The sequence below is a fragment of the Hordeum vulgare genome, chromosome 7H, assembly GCF_904849725.1.
Source record: "Hordeum vulgare subsp. vulgare chromosome 7H, MorexV3_pseudomolecules_assembly, whole genome shotgun sequence".
NCBI classification, from domain to species: Eukaryota; Viridiplantae; Streptophyta; class Magnoliopsida; order Poales; family Poaceae; genus Hordeum; species Hordeum vulgare.
This window is the reverse complement of record NC_058524.1, coordinates 14,148,838-14,165,555: the sequence shown is the minus strand read 5'-3', so window position 1 is coordinate 14,165,555 and position 16,718 is coordinate 14,148,838. Positions and strand designations below refer to the sequence as shown.

General features: G+C 47.2%; 2 protein-coding genes across 4 annotated transcripts; one reads left to right on the top strand and one right to left on the bottom strand.

Annotated features, from left to right (window-relative positions):
• The first annotated feature begins 9,844 nt into the window (after positions 1-9,844).
• On the top strand, positions 9,845-10,748 carry LOC123412780. The gene has a single exon (XM_045105716.1). It carries the CDS (start codon positions 9,845-9,847, stop codon positions 10,472-10,474), a length of 630 nt encoding a protein of 209 aa, XP_044961651.1. The 3' UTR covers positions 10,475-10,748.
• A 535-nt stretch (positions 10,749-11,283) lies between these two features.
• On the bottom strand, positions 11,284-14,644 carry LOC123411484. Of its 3 annotated transcripts, none has more exons than XM_045104439.1 (4): positions 14,154-14,642; positions 13,604-13,688; positions 12,251-12,293; positions 11,284-11,571 (listed from the first exon to the last, which is right to left on the bottom strand). In XM_045104439.1, exons 1-3 carry the CDS (start codon positions 14,370-14,372, stop codon positions 12,259-12,261), a joined length of 339 nt encoding a protein of 112 aa, XP_044960374.1. In that variant the 5' UTR covers positions 14,373-14,642; the 3' UTR covers positions 11,284-11,571; positions 12,251-12,258. The 3 variants fall into 3 exon arrangements, 2 of the variants coding, with proteins under 2 accessions (XP_044960374.1, XP_044960372.1); XR_006613273.1 differs by having other exon boundaries at positions 12,251-12,437; positions 14,154-14,644; XM_045104437.1 differs by lacking the exon at positions 12,251-12,293 and having other exon boundaries at positions 14,154-14,622.
• Between the last annotated feature and the right edge of the window lie 2,074 nt (positions 14,645-16,718).

The window sequence follows — 16,718 nt, the reverse complement described above, 5'->3', positions numbered from 1 at the left end:
CTGAATCAGCAGAGCTTTAGGCCATCAGGAACGGGCTATATATCGCAGCAAGGGTTGGTTGCAATAGGGTTGAAATTGAGTCTAATTGCATGGCCGCGGTGGAAGCAATGCAATCAATGGTTGACTATCTGTGAGCTGATGTGGCTGTGGTTCTAGAGTGTAGTTCTAGAGTGTAACAGATGGCTATGAATTTCACAAAAATTTGCAATAAACACTGTTTCCGGGAAGCGAATCAAGTTGCTGATAGTTGAGCAGGATATTCATTCAATAGCCGATCATCTGGACTGTGGGAGAATTGTACCCCAGATTTTATTTCTCTTCTTCTTCTTTTTTTAGGAAGGGAATATATTAATATCGTGAAGATACCAATTATACCCGACCTCTATACCAACAAGATGTCAAGACATCAAGAATACACACAGCCAAAAAGAAAAAAGAAGAACAAAAAAACCCGCCACATTGATCTGTCCTAGCAACAACAACACTCTAACCACCACCGAAGACAACACCCGGTATACAAAAAGGTTCTTCAAAAGCAACGCCTCCAAGAAGGAAACAATGCACAAGCGTTGTCGTTGCCCGATTGAAGATCTTGAGTTTTTACCCTGAAGAGAACCTGAGTTACCGAAATTGCCGACCTCGAGTGGTGCCACACCCGCTTGTCAAGGCCGCTGTTGCAAGTCACCAAAACACCTAGCACACCGTCTTCATCGCATCTAGTATACTTTTTGTCAACGCTTCAAGGCATTCAATCATAGCCGTCATGACTTTCTTCACCTCTATCAGTGCCATAAAAATCTTGACTTAGATATGTCTCATGACTCCGATAAGAAAGCGAAGCTTCGCGTTGCGCCATCTTGAAGCCGTTCTGGCTGATAATATGAGCGGCACGCGACCGCATCCTTTCCTTGTAAATGATATGACCATTCTATGAGAGATAAAGTCTTTTATCCGTCAAAAAATAAAAAAAGGAAATGAAACTATGATGCACCAATGAAAAAAAATCAATATAACATGGCACACTGTCGACGAAAACTACAAGATAGTGAAGCGCGCGCACACACAGCCTCGAATCAATATAATCACCCACCCATGCATAGAGAAGACTGAGATACCACCCCGCAAAAAAAGAAGAAGAAGAAGACTGAGATCAGCCTACACACGCTGGGAAAAAAATCCTATGAGACCGGGTCTCACACGCGAGCAGGTGAGACCCATCTCGATGGACGCCATGTGGCGATTGCCAATCTTAAAGCACGTGGATCCATTTTGCCCATTTTAGATTCCAGTTTCCGGTTCCAAACCCGTACGTATCCTACGCTACTGTTGTAGATACGTACTTAACTCTTGCTGCATGAGATAGGGTTCACTGCTTCTCCTGGTGCTCTGGTTGATGCCGGTGCCGAATAATCTTGCTGCCGGTCGTTAGGGTTTCGCTTGTTCATGATGGCCAGGTCAAAGGACCTCTCGTCGCCGGTGGCCGCTCGAAGGATTTTTGTCTGTCGTTACGCACTGGGAGGACATCATGTTGGTCGTGATCATGCGTCAAGACGACGGCGCTGGAGTTATCTTTGCAACATGTCTGCCGTCGACGACGAGTCCACCCACCGGCATCGGCGTCGTGACGACCAACGTGAATTCTGTCCAGTTAGCAACGGCGGTGACGAGATTGTTCGAGCGGCCGCCATCGACGAGAGGTCTTTTGACATGGCCGTCATGAACGAGCGTGAGAATAGGCAAACCCTAGTGGCCGACGGCGAGTTATTCAGCGTCGCCATAGAGGAGAGCAGCAGGAGAAGCAGCGAAGCCTAGCTAGCTGGTGCAGCGGGAGTTATGTATGTATCTACATCAGCCGCCTACAGACGTATGTGTTTGAAATGGACAAAGTGGGTCTAGATGCTTTAAGATTGGCATCACCACATGGCGTCCATCGAGATGGGTCTCACCTCCTCACTCGTGAGACCTGGTCTCATAGAATTTTTTTTCCACACGCTGACGCAACATCTCCTCGACGTCCTCCACATGCTGGATGACTATCGACTTTGGCGGTGGGCGGGTTAGGCCGGTGTGTGTGGCCAAGGTCCAGAGCAGGGTGATGAGCTCGCCACCCTGCCCTAGTGCTTCCTCATGCCCTTTCACTTGCTCCTCACGGCTTGATGGTGCAACGTACACGATCAGCTCCACCCAAAGGTGGGCTAGCAGTTCCCAAATGGACCTTTCACCAGCCTTGCTTTCTTCGATTAGCATCTTCCCCAATATTGCTCCCTTTTGAACCACATTCATCTTGCCCTGCTGGCAGTCTGGCCATGCTTCATTTTCACTACGAGCCGCCTCCGCCATCATCTTGTCGTACCGATCCCTCTCCGGCGCGAAGTAATAGTCCCAACACCCGAGCGTGTCCTTGAGATCCTTCTTCATGACCTTGTACGCGTGCTTCGTGCCTTCCAGGTCATCCGGTAGCAGCTCCGGGTGGAAGGCCACTAGGTATGCACAGTACTTGGAGAGCCTGGCCGCCACCACTTTATGGTCATCCCAAGGCATTTCCTCTTGCCCTTGTCGGCACGGCATCTCCAAGAGGCTGGTGGCAATGTGCCATGTGAGGATCACCTCTGCGATGCTATCACTCTCACAGAACCATGACAAGTCTCGCTCCTGCGGCCTGCAATCTAGGACGTATTGCCCATTGCTAAGAGGTGCAGGGCTACCTGCCGAGGAGAATAAACGCTCCATTATCAAACTCTTTGCTTGTTTTGGAAGAGATACCGTCGGCAGCATCATGGGAAGCCAACTAACGCTCAGCACAGAGAGCTGCTTAAAGGTGATAAAGCCAGCGAAGCTGAGCTTCTCATTGACCCAGGAGATGCAGTGGAGAGTCCCACTATAGGCCGGGCTTTGGCGTGGCTTTGCAGTGTAGCTGGACAACATTGACACCACGAACCAGTTGGAGAGCACAAGGACCAGGAATTCCTCCACTTCCTCGTAGATGAAAGCGATGAATAGGAGGTAGGATATGGAGATGCTAATGGCGGAGAAGAATGCTGCCTGCGACCGCAGGACATTCTTCCATAGGCATTCGGCCACCGTGAATATGCCATTGTGAACCATGATCCTGCTCAAGGCAGACATCATGTGTCCTTTGGCGGAAATGGCAAGAGTCATGAAGCAGAATACGGCCACCACGAGGGGGAACACGAGGTAGTTGACCACCAAGAAGCGGGGGCTGGCAAGCACAACGGGGTAGACAGAGTGGTGATACTCGCACATGAAGCTGATCTCATCCTTAAGCAGCTGGAAGAGTGCCACTCCTGACTGGTCTGAGACGATGCCTTTGTCACCGCATATGTATTCAAAGATAAGATCCCGACAAAGGTCGGTTTCTTCTTTTGTGGTGAGCGGCAAGTGCTCAAACCTGCGCCGGAGAAGCTTGAAGAGGGCGAAGGAGAGACATAGCCTTTTCAGCCTTGGGTTGGGTGTAAAAAGCACCTCGTGTGAGTGTGACTCGGCGAGCTGCCATATTTTGCCGACGGTGATGACGTTGTGGTCGACGGTGTCCCTGTTGAGGTCGAGCACATAGCCATGCGGACCGGGTTCCAACACCAGCTTCTCTTCTCCCATCACAGCATACTCGCACATCTTCAACCTCTCCGATGGAGCAGCATCCTGCTGACCTCGCCGGGCTTGTAGCTGCAGTTGCGCCATGTAGGAGGACAGGAGGCGAGCGTTCTTGCCATAGGCCAAGGAACGCCTCCCTATCTCGGTGAAGGCGACCCTCTGCACGAACTTAGCAGCGCAGATAAGCCAAAGCGTGCCGAACACCGCCACCTGGTCGGCAACCTTGAGGTTGAAGAAGACAAGGTAACCAAGCCAGGCGACGGCGGTTGCATGGGTGATGATGCCTGAGTACCCCCTCTGCATTCCCCCGCTCACCAGTACGGCCTCCACCTTCTTGCGAAGGAGCTCCACAAAAAGCATCCACATGAGGATGAAACGAGCTTGCACCGGGAGGTCCTTTCCCTGGCTCTCCCCCGCATCACCCTTGGCCTCCGAGAGGAGGTAGGACATGATGGGGAGAAAGAGAGAGATGGCGGCGGAGAGGAAGTAGCGAGCCGTGGGCTTGAGGACGGCGCTGGTGTTTGAGACGCGGCTGAAGAGGTTGAGGTTGAAGAAGACAGCGACGAGGACAAACATGAAGATGGAGGTGGTCACCACCGACGACTCGTTGCTCTTGTCGGCGTAGGAAGAGGTCAGGTTCCGTAGGAAGAGGTCGATGGTATTTGGGCATGTTAAAGTTATCAGCGCACTACTACTAATAGTGCTTTTGTGGTAGGAGTAACCCATGGTCTACCGTGTACGTGCAGGTTTTAACCTTTAGCCTAGCTAGCTAGCTACCTGGCTTCAATCTGCACGAGTGAATGGTCATGCATGTTGGTTTCGCTCTATATAGCAGTATGTCAGCTCCACCCGAGAAGAAGACAGCATCGGGAATGGCGTGCGTGGGAGGGTTTTGTCCCCATGATTACATGGTGCGAGACCATTATTCGGACGTGTTGATTTTTACCAAACAAGAGGACGAGTTCATGTCGGTGCCGCTTTTGAGCTTTCTCACATAGTATAAATCGAGATGCTCATATAAATACACGCACACACATCGAGCACCTTCGAAAGACTGAGCCGACACATCATATTGAGAGATTGAAGAAGCCGTCGCAGATGCATTCATAATCGACGGGAATGTCTTCAACTACTAAACGCACATCGCTAAAAGGCCTGCATAAATGCATAACAATGTGAACATCAATGTTAGGTTTAAGATTTAAAATTGGCAAGAGATATCACTATCCTCCGAACTATCCAAGGATCACACACATTACTACAGTTACATACCCGCCACGTTGCTTAAAAATCCATGGACTCCCAAATCTCCAAGATCTCCACCAAATACAAGAACGGCACGATTATTGGAGATGAGTTTAAGGTCACCAAAACTGCCAATTCCGTGAAGGAAAAACAATGCCTTTGCCACATAATTTCATATTCAACAAGAGTGATTTTAGGCCTTTGCCACATAGCTCCATATTCAACAAGAGTAAGTTTAGGGTTGCTGGGATCGACATGGAGTACACCACAGTTAGAGAAAAAGAAAGGATTTGAAGAAAGAAGTGATGTCGAGGCTCGCCCTAAAGAATGGGGTTGTTCGATCCTAAAGAAGGTCGAAGAGAAGAGAAGAATAGAAAGTATGTGACTTCCTCTCGTTTTCTCACTTATCCCTAGACGGTTAGGGCAAACTTTCACCTCCAAACTTCACCGACGAACCCATGGATTCACCTCCCCTTTAACTGTCACTCCGGCTGCCGGTCTAGTTTAGGATATGGTTTTTACTCCTCGTACGTGCGGCGCTCGGCCGGATGGCAATACTTCTACTTTGAGTTTTTCTTTCGGGCTTCGACCCCCCCCCCCCCCTCCCCGTCGTTCGTCAAGTTGGACATAGTCGACGGAGCTTTAGTGTAAAATTCTGCCGTGTCCTTGGGACGGTGACGTTACCGATTCTCGTCATGTAGCGATATATATGCTTCAGAACTAGGCAAGGGTTGAACAAGGATGACTGCGGTTCTAAGGCATTGGTTCTTAGAGGCACGTGCGCAAAGACATCTCGGCTGTCATCAATAAGTTTAATTCGGCTCCGGTGGGAGAGCAACGATAACGACTCATCAGCGCTCGTTCTGACGGCGGTAGTAGTCGTTCGATGGTATCAAAATATCGATGTAATTTTTATTATATCTGAGATAATTATACTTCAATGAACTGTTATACTAATAGATCTGATTTTTTGCCTAAAGCAAAATATAGCGAACATTTAGCTCTAGTATTATCATTGGTCTGAGGGCTCATTCGGCTAAATTTTTTTGTTTCTATTTCATATAGGTAACAGTGTTAGAAAAGTGAGTTATAAGCCCGGCTCTTATAGGGTGCTTGGATACGATTTAGTCTCTTGACTAAAAGTAATGAGACTAAAACTTGCTAGCCTTATCCATGCTTGGATCCAAATACCAAAGAGACTAAAATCTGAGTTAACGAGCATTTATTATCCTCCAAACCCTCCAATCCAGAACTTGCCTGAGGAGTTAAATGAAGAGAGAGAAATGACTAATGCATATTTTAGTAAAGGTACCCCTGACTAAAAGATTTTAGCCTCAAGACTAGTTTTAGCCTCTCTTTAGTCAGGGGTGCTTGAAACTTTAGCCTCTTAAAAAGACTAGTTTTAGTACCTTGCATCCAAGCACCCTCTAAACTATAATCAATTTTGAGAGAAAAAGCGAGCCATACCATCTAGAAGGGAGTATTAGGAGCCGTACTCGACTGAGCATTGGAGCCTCCTTTTTCCTTTTCTTGAGATAGTCTATAACCGAGTATAAAGAACTATGCGCCATTATCACCTTGCTTCTTGTGCGGGGCAAGCACAATTATCACTTATACATGTGACGTTAAACTGCTGGCTGATGTGCATGGCGTGACGCCCCTATTTTTTCCTCGTTTTTGTTATTTATTCTTTAATTAATTCAAGATTTTCGAATTTCAAGAGGTTACATTCTTTTTTGAAAAAATATTTGAGAAATCATAAATTGTCTGTGAAATCAAAATATGTTCAGAAAATCATAAAAAATGGGATTCATTTTTTTGGCGATTTTACAAAATTGCTAGCAAATTATAAAAACAATTCATTATTTGGGAAAAAATGGTCAGAGAATAAAATCATGTTCATGATTTTGAAAAAACAGGTCGTGTATTCAAAACATATCCGTAATCAGAAACCAAAATGAGCTTGAAATATCAGAAAAATTTCACAAAAATGAAAAAAAATCATGAATTTCAAAAAAATCCCCATTTAAAAAAATCGATTCAAAAAATATTTGCTGAGTCAAAAAAATGTTCATTAATTCGAAAACTGATCATGCATTTTTATAATTGTTCATCCAAACAAAAAAATGTTCATGAATGACAAAGAAAATCCTAAATTAAAAAAAAACTGTTTGCTGATTCAAAAGTCTTTTGTGCCTAGCATTTGATTTGTTTTTGGAAAGTCTTTATATTTTTAGGCATTGGGAGTAGTTCATGGTCAATGAGATTTGTTTTTCAAGTTTTAAACATTCCCTTCTCTCTTGAAACAGGCTTTCGCCCCGCTTTATATATAAAGCACAACGACCAGAATCTAAACAACAAGTCCGAACAAAGAAATAAAAAGAGAATCTGCTGGGGCAGCACCACAGTCCAACCCAATAAAAGAGAAGAAACAAAAATGCCCTCACAGGGACAAGCTAGGCAGCAAGCAAGGTAGAGGAGAGCCGTCGGGCGGCCGCCATCAACGCGTCCAGGTAGTGCTGAAGCCGGTCCCAGTCCCGGGTCCTAACGAGCGGATGCCAGTGCTGCAAGAAAGCAAGGAAATTGAAGAACGAGTCATATGCACGCCGCTGGAACACCTTCTCAATCACTATTTTATTGCGAGTATTCCAAAAAGTCCACATCATAGCCGCGAAGACCATCCAAAACAGTCGGCTTTATGGCCGACCTGAGTGGCCCGCACCTGCAGAAAATCTGCAAGGTCAGAGGCCTCCCACTCCGGTCCCAGAGCCTCGCGTACAAAGCACCATAGTGCATGTGCCGCAACGCATGAGAACAGAATTTGAGAGCCAGTCTCCGGAACATGGCACAGGGGACAAATGTCGTTACCCGGACCACGACGTTTCAGCACCTCGGTCCGTGAAGGTAAACGGTCTCGGAGAAGCTGCCAAACAAAAATCTTAATCTTCAAGGGCAACGGGGCCTTCCAGAGTGGGGATAACCACGGGAGGACCGGCATCCTGCACAACGCCAGGTAGGCCGAACTAACAGAGAATTCTCCCGAGGGAGAAAGACTCCAAGAGACACTATCACTAACCGCCGAGACCGGGAGGGGAACCACTGCCAAGAGTAATTCCCAGTCCTGGACCTCAACTGGGCCAAGGGGACGGCGGAATGTAACATGCCATCCGTCTTCCAGAGCAGATGCAGGAACAAGGACAGCAGGGTCGGCGTAGATAGCAAAGAGCCTCGGGAACCGGAAGCGTAGAGGCTCTCCCTCCAACCAGGGATCTACCCAGAACTGGGTCCCAGACCCGTCGCCCACCGAGATCCGCAAGCCCAACCTAATCTCGTGCTTAATGCTCTGGATAGACTTCCAGAACTGCGAACCATTCGCGAGTGAGCATGCCAAAAGGGGTCTGCCTCGAAGATACTTGGCCTTAATCAATTGAAGCCACAGACCCCCATCTCCCTGCAGAATCCGCCAAACCCATCGGAGCATCAGGGCCACGTTCATGCGGCGGGACGCAAGAATGCCTAGGCCCCCTCGGTCTTTTGGCACGCAAATGTCAGCCCATTTCACCATGTGATACTTGGGTCTACCATTCCCTGCCTGCCAAAAGAATCTAGCCAGCTCCTTGTCGAAGGCACTGTGCACACCTTCGGACAGGATATACATCCCCATCATATACATGGGGAGGCTTGCGAGGTTAGAGCTAATGAGAATGGATTTGCTACCTTTAGACGTGAACCTGCCGCACCAGGGTTCCGCACGGGACGCTACTCATCCCACAAGCGGATCAAACCCGCTAACCAGAATCCTGGACTCCGCCAGGGGCATTCCCAAATACGAGATAGGGAAAGCAACCAGCTTGCAATTAAGGTTGTCCGCGATCCTGTGCTGCTCAGCCTCAGAGTAGCCCAGGACCAACACCTCACTCTTATCAATAATAGGTGTGGGTGCAGCGGCAAGTTCATTGCCTTGAGATTTACCACCACAAATGCATTGCGATCATGTGAACATCACGGCCATCATCAGCTAGGGTGGAAGAAAAAGTAGTGGCAAAATTATGAGCCGCCATGTTAAAATAGAGGATGTGGTTCATATGTCTGGGTGTTGAGGAATAGCGAGCCATGCCATCTACTCCCTCCATTCGTAAATATAAGTCTTTTTGAAGATTTTTACTAAAAGCTATATAGGGAGCATAATAAGTGAAATTACACTCTTAAATATATCTATATACATCCGTATGTAGTCCTCTAGTAAAACCTCTAAAAAGATTTATATTTTGGAAACGGAGGGAGTAGAAGGAATATTAAGAGGCGTACTCGACTGAGCATTGGAGCCCCCTTTTTCCTTTTCTCAAGACAAGATAGCTTCTAACCGAGTACAAGGTACTAGTCGCCATTATCAGCTTGCTTCTTGTGCGGGTAAGCACAGTTATCACTTTAACATGTGGGATATATATGTATAAGTCTCCTCGCAAAAAAGAGAGGAATATATATATATATATACACACACATGTAGGCAGGTGATATATATGTGCATGTCTAGCTAGCTAGCTTGAGAACTGCAGCACCTGGTAGTTACTTACACGAGGACGAGGCTATATATAAGAGTGTTGGCGTTGGAGGCCGAGATTGAGGCCCTATTTGTTTGAGAAGTCCTGGGACTTTTTTTAGTCCCAACTTAAAAGTCCCTAGTCCCTACCCGTTTGTTTCCAGGGACTAAATAGGGACTAGAGGTCATTAAATGACATGTAAAAAGACCATGTTATCCTTAGTAATGTAGTAGTAGTTATTAAATTACATGCTAAAAGTAGGGGCATTGTTGGAAAAAGTGTCAAAAAGTCCCAAAAAGTCCCTCACATAGGTACTTCTCCAAATAGTCCCAAACACCCCACTTTAGTCCCTAAAAGTCCCTCCTGTTTGTTTCACATGGGACTTTTTAAGACTTTTTTTAGTCCCTACACCAAAAAGTCCCTGTAAACAAACACCACCTGATTCAATGGGCAAGGACCATGAAGACGGCGAGCACACAAGGGTCCGGTGTCTGATAGACGTGGGGCGCTACGTGGTGGCGGCCGTGGTGGCTGCACTCACCGTGGCCGTCATCGCCGGGGCTGTCGCCGTATCGGTGCGCTCCGACAAGCTCTACATCCAGCTCGTCAACGGAACCGTGAGCGGCTCCGTCAACACGTCAGCTTCGCCTACCCAGGTGACTCTGTCGCTCGGCCTCGTCTCGTCCAACCCCAGCGCCCGCGTCGGCATCAAGTACCAGGGCGTCAATGTAACCCTCCTCTACCACAACGGCATGCCCATAGCTTGGATTGCCTTGGATGGCATAGAGGTGGGGCCACAGCTCGCGCGTGATTTGTTCGTAACGACGATCCTTGACGTGCCGGCCGACGTGTCGCCGGAGTTCGCCGCGATGATGAAGGAGCGCAACGGGCCACGGAGGGTGGAGAACGCCATTATGTACGTGAACGGCACGATCCACACGCAGATCTCTGGCCTCAACTACACGCAGGGCGGCAGCCCAACCGAGTACGTCTGTTCCCCGGTGACCATCGGCGTGGTCTCGCGGGACCTGCATGCCGGCGATGTATCTTGCTACCAGCTGCCAAGCTCTAGATAGCTAGATTCTCCACTTTCCTTGCAAGTCCAAGGGGAACATGTAGTACTACCTTTTATTTGCAAGTCCAAGGGCTACATACAAATGCTTACTTAAAATTTTTACGTACAAACTGATGTGTAGGATTGTGATTGGTAATTGGGGGATGAGGGCCTCACCCCCACTGAAAATAAGAGGGGGGGAGAAGAATTAGTTTAGAAGGTTAAGTAAACCTTTGTAAGTTTTTGTAGGTCCAGCGTTATTGGTGTGTGTTGTATTCGAGGGCTTTACTTCGCTTCTGCAGCGGTATTATTTTTCTGTAAAGCTGCGTTGATATTGTGCACTCCCTCCGTCCCAAATTATCAATATGATAAGGACACCTACATATTTATTTTTTAGAGACACCTCAAGAGGGACAGGTTTCCTGCATTTCATCATTAAGAAAAAGAGACTTGTCCCGTTAATCAGGCACTACAAGAAATCTGTTAATCCAATCCATGACGGTCTCTGTCCGTCGTGGATCATCCAAAAACTGTCATGCATGTCCATGCATGACGGATTCGAAATCCGTATATCGCGTCATAATTTGATATAGCACCTTCCTTGACGGTTCTTGACCGTCATGGATTTGCCACAGGCCCGTTCGGCCCAAACTAGGATATGACGGAACAATCCGTCACCGATTTACATGACATGGATGTAACGTGGAGCTATGGAGGCCAGCATAGCTTAGGTAGTATCCAACCGAATTAGGTTTTGGCTCAATAATTTCATTCGAGTCCAACCGATTAGCCCTTCTTTTCACCCCAGCTTATCTTCTCAATGCATCATAATTTACAACAAGACATGCAATTATATTCATTCAACAAGACAATACAAATTCCCAACAATCCGGTCTGATTTCAAAAAGCAAAATTAATATCGAAACATTACAAGCATATTTACAAGGTGCCATAAGCATAAGCATTTAATAAAAATCAAGTAACATAACATCATTGAAACTGCACTACTACATGATTTTAATCTCGAACACTAGACCACCACTTCCAGGAAGCTTTTCAGACCCAAGTAATTCCTGCTAAAAAGCCTTGGTCGATAGTAACACGAACTAACTGGCAAACCTACAAAGAATCCAAAACACAAAGAATTACACTGCATAAGAGACAGCTCCCAAAGGAACGTATATCTCAAAGGGATGACAAACAGTAAACAATACTTGCTTGTCAAGCGAACTTCAAATGGCATGAAAAATATTAACAGAAAATATGATATAGTTTGTCGGTTTCCTTCGCGAAAGTGCATCTTGAAATGATCATGCTTCTTTTGTATTAGTTCAAGGATAGACAGAAAAGCATATATGTATACAAGGTGCCCACTTGACCAGCATAGTACCATTATTTCTAACAAGAAACAATAATCAAATGAACCTTTTCTCACAAAAAAAACGAACCAGTATGTATGTATACAAGGTTACAATAGTAGGAACAATGCTATATATGTGTACAAGGTGAGAATAGTAGGAACAAAGCTTCTACAGGTATAGAAAACTTCATCAGCTTGCACAAGAACTACAAATTTAGTCTATATTCCTTACTTATTTCTTGTAAACATTTATGAAACGAATAATCAGATCTTGTTAGTTACTCCCTCCGTTAGTGTCAAAAAACATCCTATATTATGGGACGAAGGGAGTAGTTATCAAGCATATCTTCATCAATGTTGTCAGGATGTATGCATGCTAGTTGTGATATATTTATGACAGCTAATGGACTGTAAATTCGACCAAAAATATCAACATACCCCATGTGTTATCTGCTCTCTGCGCTATCCTTTGTCCCTTTCACTTTCAGAAACAACAAAGTAAGTGAGAATGGATATATAGCTGTTTGCCAATATTCAGTCCGTTCACAACCATGTTTATAAGGCAACAAAAACAAATATGTATTTCGTATGCCCATAGTTTTGCCCAAGTTTCAGCCATGATAACCTGAAGAACAATATCCACATATTGTTGACACTCAACAATTAACACTTAGAACAAAAAAGATATATAATGAAAATAGAACCAACGGGCTATGAAGGGGACAACAATGGACCTATGTAAGAATGTGGACATTTTGCCCAAAGATACATTTCTTTTGCAACCATAAGATATCATCAACAATTATCAAACATACAACTATCTATCTATCTATCTATCAATCTATCTATTCTATTATATACTAAAAGCAAAATACGGGTGAAATATAGAGGAATATTCTAAAAAATCGCACAATAATTAGAAAATACCAGCTTAGATCTTGTATATCTTTTGTTATAGAGCAGTCATGTCCGTTAGATCTTTTTTACAATGTAAACTTGGTGAACCCGGATTAATATTCCAAATAATGTCATGAGTCTAAGATCCACCACGTCTAGCTAGCTATCCACGCCCACCACGTCTAGCTTTCTCAGGTCCAATACGTCTACTATATATGTCCCGGACGTGTACAACATTGATCTTTTCCACCCAAAGAAAAACGTTGACCTATACCAAAGTCCACGCTGTCGGGTGAGTTGATCGAACTCACCTATGAGTTGGTTCGTTGCTAACCAGACCCATGACTCCATGGGCATGTGTATGCGTGCAGGCTAGGATAGGATTGTATGAGCCACAATTTTGCAGCTTCTCTAACCTAGAACCTAAGAGAAATGATAACAGCGAGGAGTTGTTTGAGATCACGTAGTGGAGCAGCTATAAATTTTCATGGAGAAGGACTTGGACCAAAGAAGTAAGTTTCACGCAGGTGTGTATACCAGGCATCACACAGTTCCTCCAAGGACAAGTGCCTAGGAAAATCAATCTGCAGAATTTGTTTCCCATCTCACCTTAATAGTCTCCGTGTACTCAGCTTCCAGCCACCGCATTACCCAGCTACTCCAGTTAAAATGATTTTCTAATGATAAACTAGGTAATTTCTTACATGCCCTGCTGTGCCATAGAGTTAGTTACTTACAAATCGAGCAACGACTGAGTTTTCTGACTCCAGCAAGAGACGTGTGTGAGTGCCACAGAAGAATATTTTTGCAAGTTCTATGCTACTCAGTCAACCACACAACTAATCTTTCCCACTGAACTGAATTAGTACTTTTAGAAGAAAAAGTCAGACTCACATCTTTGCAAAACTAATGAAATGAGCCTGTTTGCGAACAAGCTGGGATGATTGTGCCCCTTCTCCTCTGTTCTACATAATACTTCCTGCACAAATATGCATGGATGAAACAAGTGTAAACCTATAAAGAAGTGACCTGAACAGCAGCTATGAACCACCCTAAAATTTTGTGTTTTTCAGATAATTAACCTACAAGACTAGATGCAATTACAATTTTCAAAGGCCATAACAAGCATCATTGAATCTTTGCTTTGCTGGCTTGTTGTGGGAAAAAATGGAGGTAATCAGAACAGAATCTGTGCATGCTTAAATGAAACAATCATATATATTTACTTGTATATATTTTCAGTCAAAGTTAAACCAAATTTACACATAGAAATTAGGCCAAAGTATGGTGCTTATTCTATGCATCAACAGATGCAGGTGCCATCCAGATAGCTTATAGACTGAAGCATACAGACTGAAGCGAACAATGGTGCTTATTCATATGTATGTACGTCAGATGCAAGTGCACTCCAGATTTTGGGATAAATGGGGAGAGACGAGCTTACATCACCGGATGGGTGGACGTGGACGGGGTTCAGGAGGAGGGTGTGTGAGCTGCATCGGCGCGCGTAGAGAACTGCACCGACGTTCGCCGCCACCATCTTCGAGTGGGACGAGGTCGTCGCGCCCGCGCTCGTGTCGAGCATGCCGATGTAGGTGCGCTGTGCCAGCACATCTTGCGGGAGGAGGAGGGCCTTCGCGACTTCCTGTACCATGAGCGCCATCCAGCAGGGCGGTAGGCGACGGAGAGGATCCGTCGGAGCAGCGCCGTCACCGAAACCCTAACCACGACGAGGGATTGCGGGCGAGCGTTGGCGACCGGGAGCGGTTAATCTAGACGGACGGGAGGATGGAGCGGACCGAGTAGAAGTTTAGGGTGTGCTGCACACCGGCAATAGCGACCGGAAGTTGCTGGAATCGAGCGGCGGCGGCGGGGGCAAGGAGTTGCGTGGGGGAGAGAGGTGGCTAGCGAGAGAGGAGTTGGGCTGCGGGGAAGGGAGATAGGAGGGGATTGAGGAGCAGCCCTAGGGTTAGCATTTTATACGGGAACGGCAAAGTGGGCTTCAGCGGGCTTGTGGGACTGTACCAGGCCATCCACGACGGTTTTTAAAAATGTCATCAGAAATCCGTCACGGATTAACCGATTTCTTGTAGTGAGGGATAACCGGGCGAAAACCTGATGCAATGCATGGTTAATTAAGGAAAACAAGCGAAAAACCACACACACCTACACACCGCACGATTTAAAAGGGACAACTGTGCCGCACACATGATTGATTAAGGGACGACCATAAAGAAGACGACCACGAGATTGATTAAGAGACAATCGCACAAACACCCCATGACCGGACCGGTGAACTCGTCACCCTCGCGGCACAAAGCCACCACCCATGTCATGCAGAGCCATATGTCTACCTTATAGAGCCGTTGTTGCATGGCCGCCCGAGGCCGCCGCCTCGACATACATGCACCGTCCGGAATCGTGCTCCGGCATCCACCGCCCTAGCCGCAAGGCAGCCCTGCACAATTTCAAAAAACCCACGGACCCACAAGTGTCAAGGGATCCAAGGCGGTGCCTCCAAAAAGGTAGCGACACAGGTGCCGCCGCCGCTCGCTCCAACAAACCTTGAATTTTCACTCGGACGCATGACACACGCAACGATAGAGGTAGCTCCACGATGAGGCCTTCAAGAAGCAACTGCTAGACATTCGTCCGGAGCACCTACTTCAGCGCTGAGCCACACAATGACACAAGGGAAGTTGGAGCATCATTGTGCAGTGAGATGAGTAGGGAGCATCGTTGTCGACCAGCAAACCACGACTGCCCCGAAGGCCGGAGGCCAATCAAAACGACCACCGGAGCACAACCACCTATGCGGCGCCACCACGCCGCCATCTAGAATTGCGGCTCGCCGCCACCATCGCAGCTCCATTAGAGCAAGTACAATAGTATAGCTAGCTGCTGGCTATAAGTCATTGGCATGTCATCTATAGCCCGTCTTATAGTCAACATGTACAATAGTTCATTGCAAAAGTGTACTACTTCTTTATTATATGGTCCACCATTCATACTAACAAAATGCCTAGGAGCACGTGCTAGAACTAGCTCTTAGCTAAGAGCCCGCTTACCTTCTCTCTCCTCTTCTCTTTCCTCTAACTAAACAAAATAATATTACTTTATTCTTTATAGCCAACTGATTCAGCTCTATTGTAGAGAGGAACTCCTCGAGACCCAAGGGCGCCCTGCCACTGCCACAGAGGCATCCTCGAGCGCCACCACCAACGGATCTGGGAGCCGGATCCGTGGCGGTCGGCCAGAGCACCTATCAACCCCAAACCCCAAAAGTGGGAGAGAGAAAGGTGCCGCCACCATGATCGGGGCCGCCACCCCAGCTAGCCTGCTCCGGCGAGGTGCAGCCGCGCCGCCAGCGCCCGCCACCACTGGATCCATCATGAACAACACCTGGCCCGAGCCGCCAGGACAACAAATGCTGTGAGCACCCGCCAACGGAGCCCACCAACGCGTGCACCCCTGATCTTCCCGCGACGTGCCCAGTCACAGCCACACCGGATCCAGTCAAGGCTAGCCAGATCCGGCCGGGACGCACCTCTCATCGCCCCACTGTCAAGTCCCTTCATCCGCACGGGAGGACCAACACCGCCGGCCCACGCCATTGAGCACTAGAAGCAGCCTCCGCGATGCCAGCCATCGCCGGAACCCCAGCCGAGCGGGTGAGATCCACGCGTCGGGCCACCCCGCAAGATGCCCCGCCGCCACCCTCCCTGGAGCCTGGCCGGGTTTCGCCAGCGGGCTCCTCAGGAAGCGGCGAGGCGGGGGTAGTGGGAGGGGGCGAGGGGTGGTGATGCCGGTGGGGGTTCCCCCAGGTCGCCAGAGGAGAGGCGACTAGGGGGTCGGGGCTCCTTGAATGAGCCTTTCGTGGATAAGATTTTGTTGGGGCCTGGCGGGCAATTCTTTGTCTGCCTGGATTCGGTATTGTCACTGTATTCTCCGGCTAAATAATCTAGATACATCTATTTTTCCGATAAGTATTTTTAGAAGAAGGAAATAT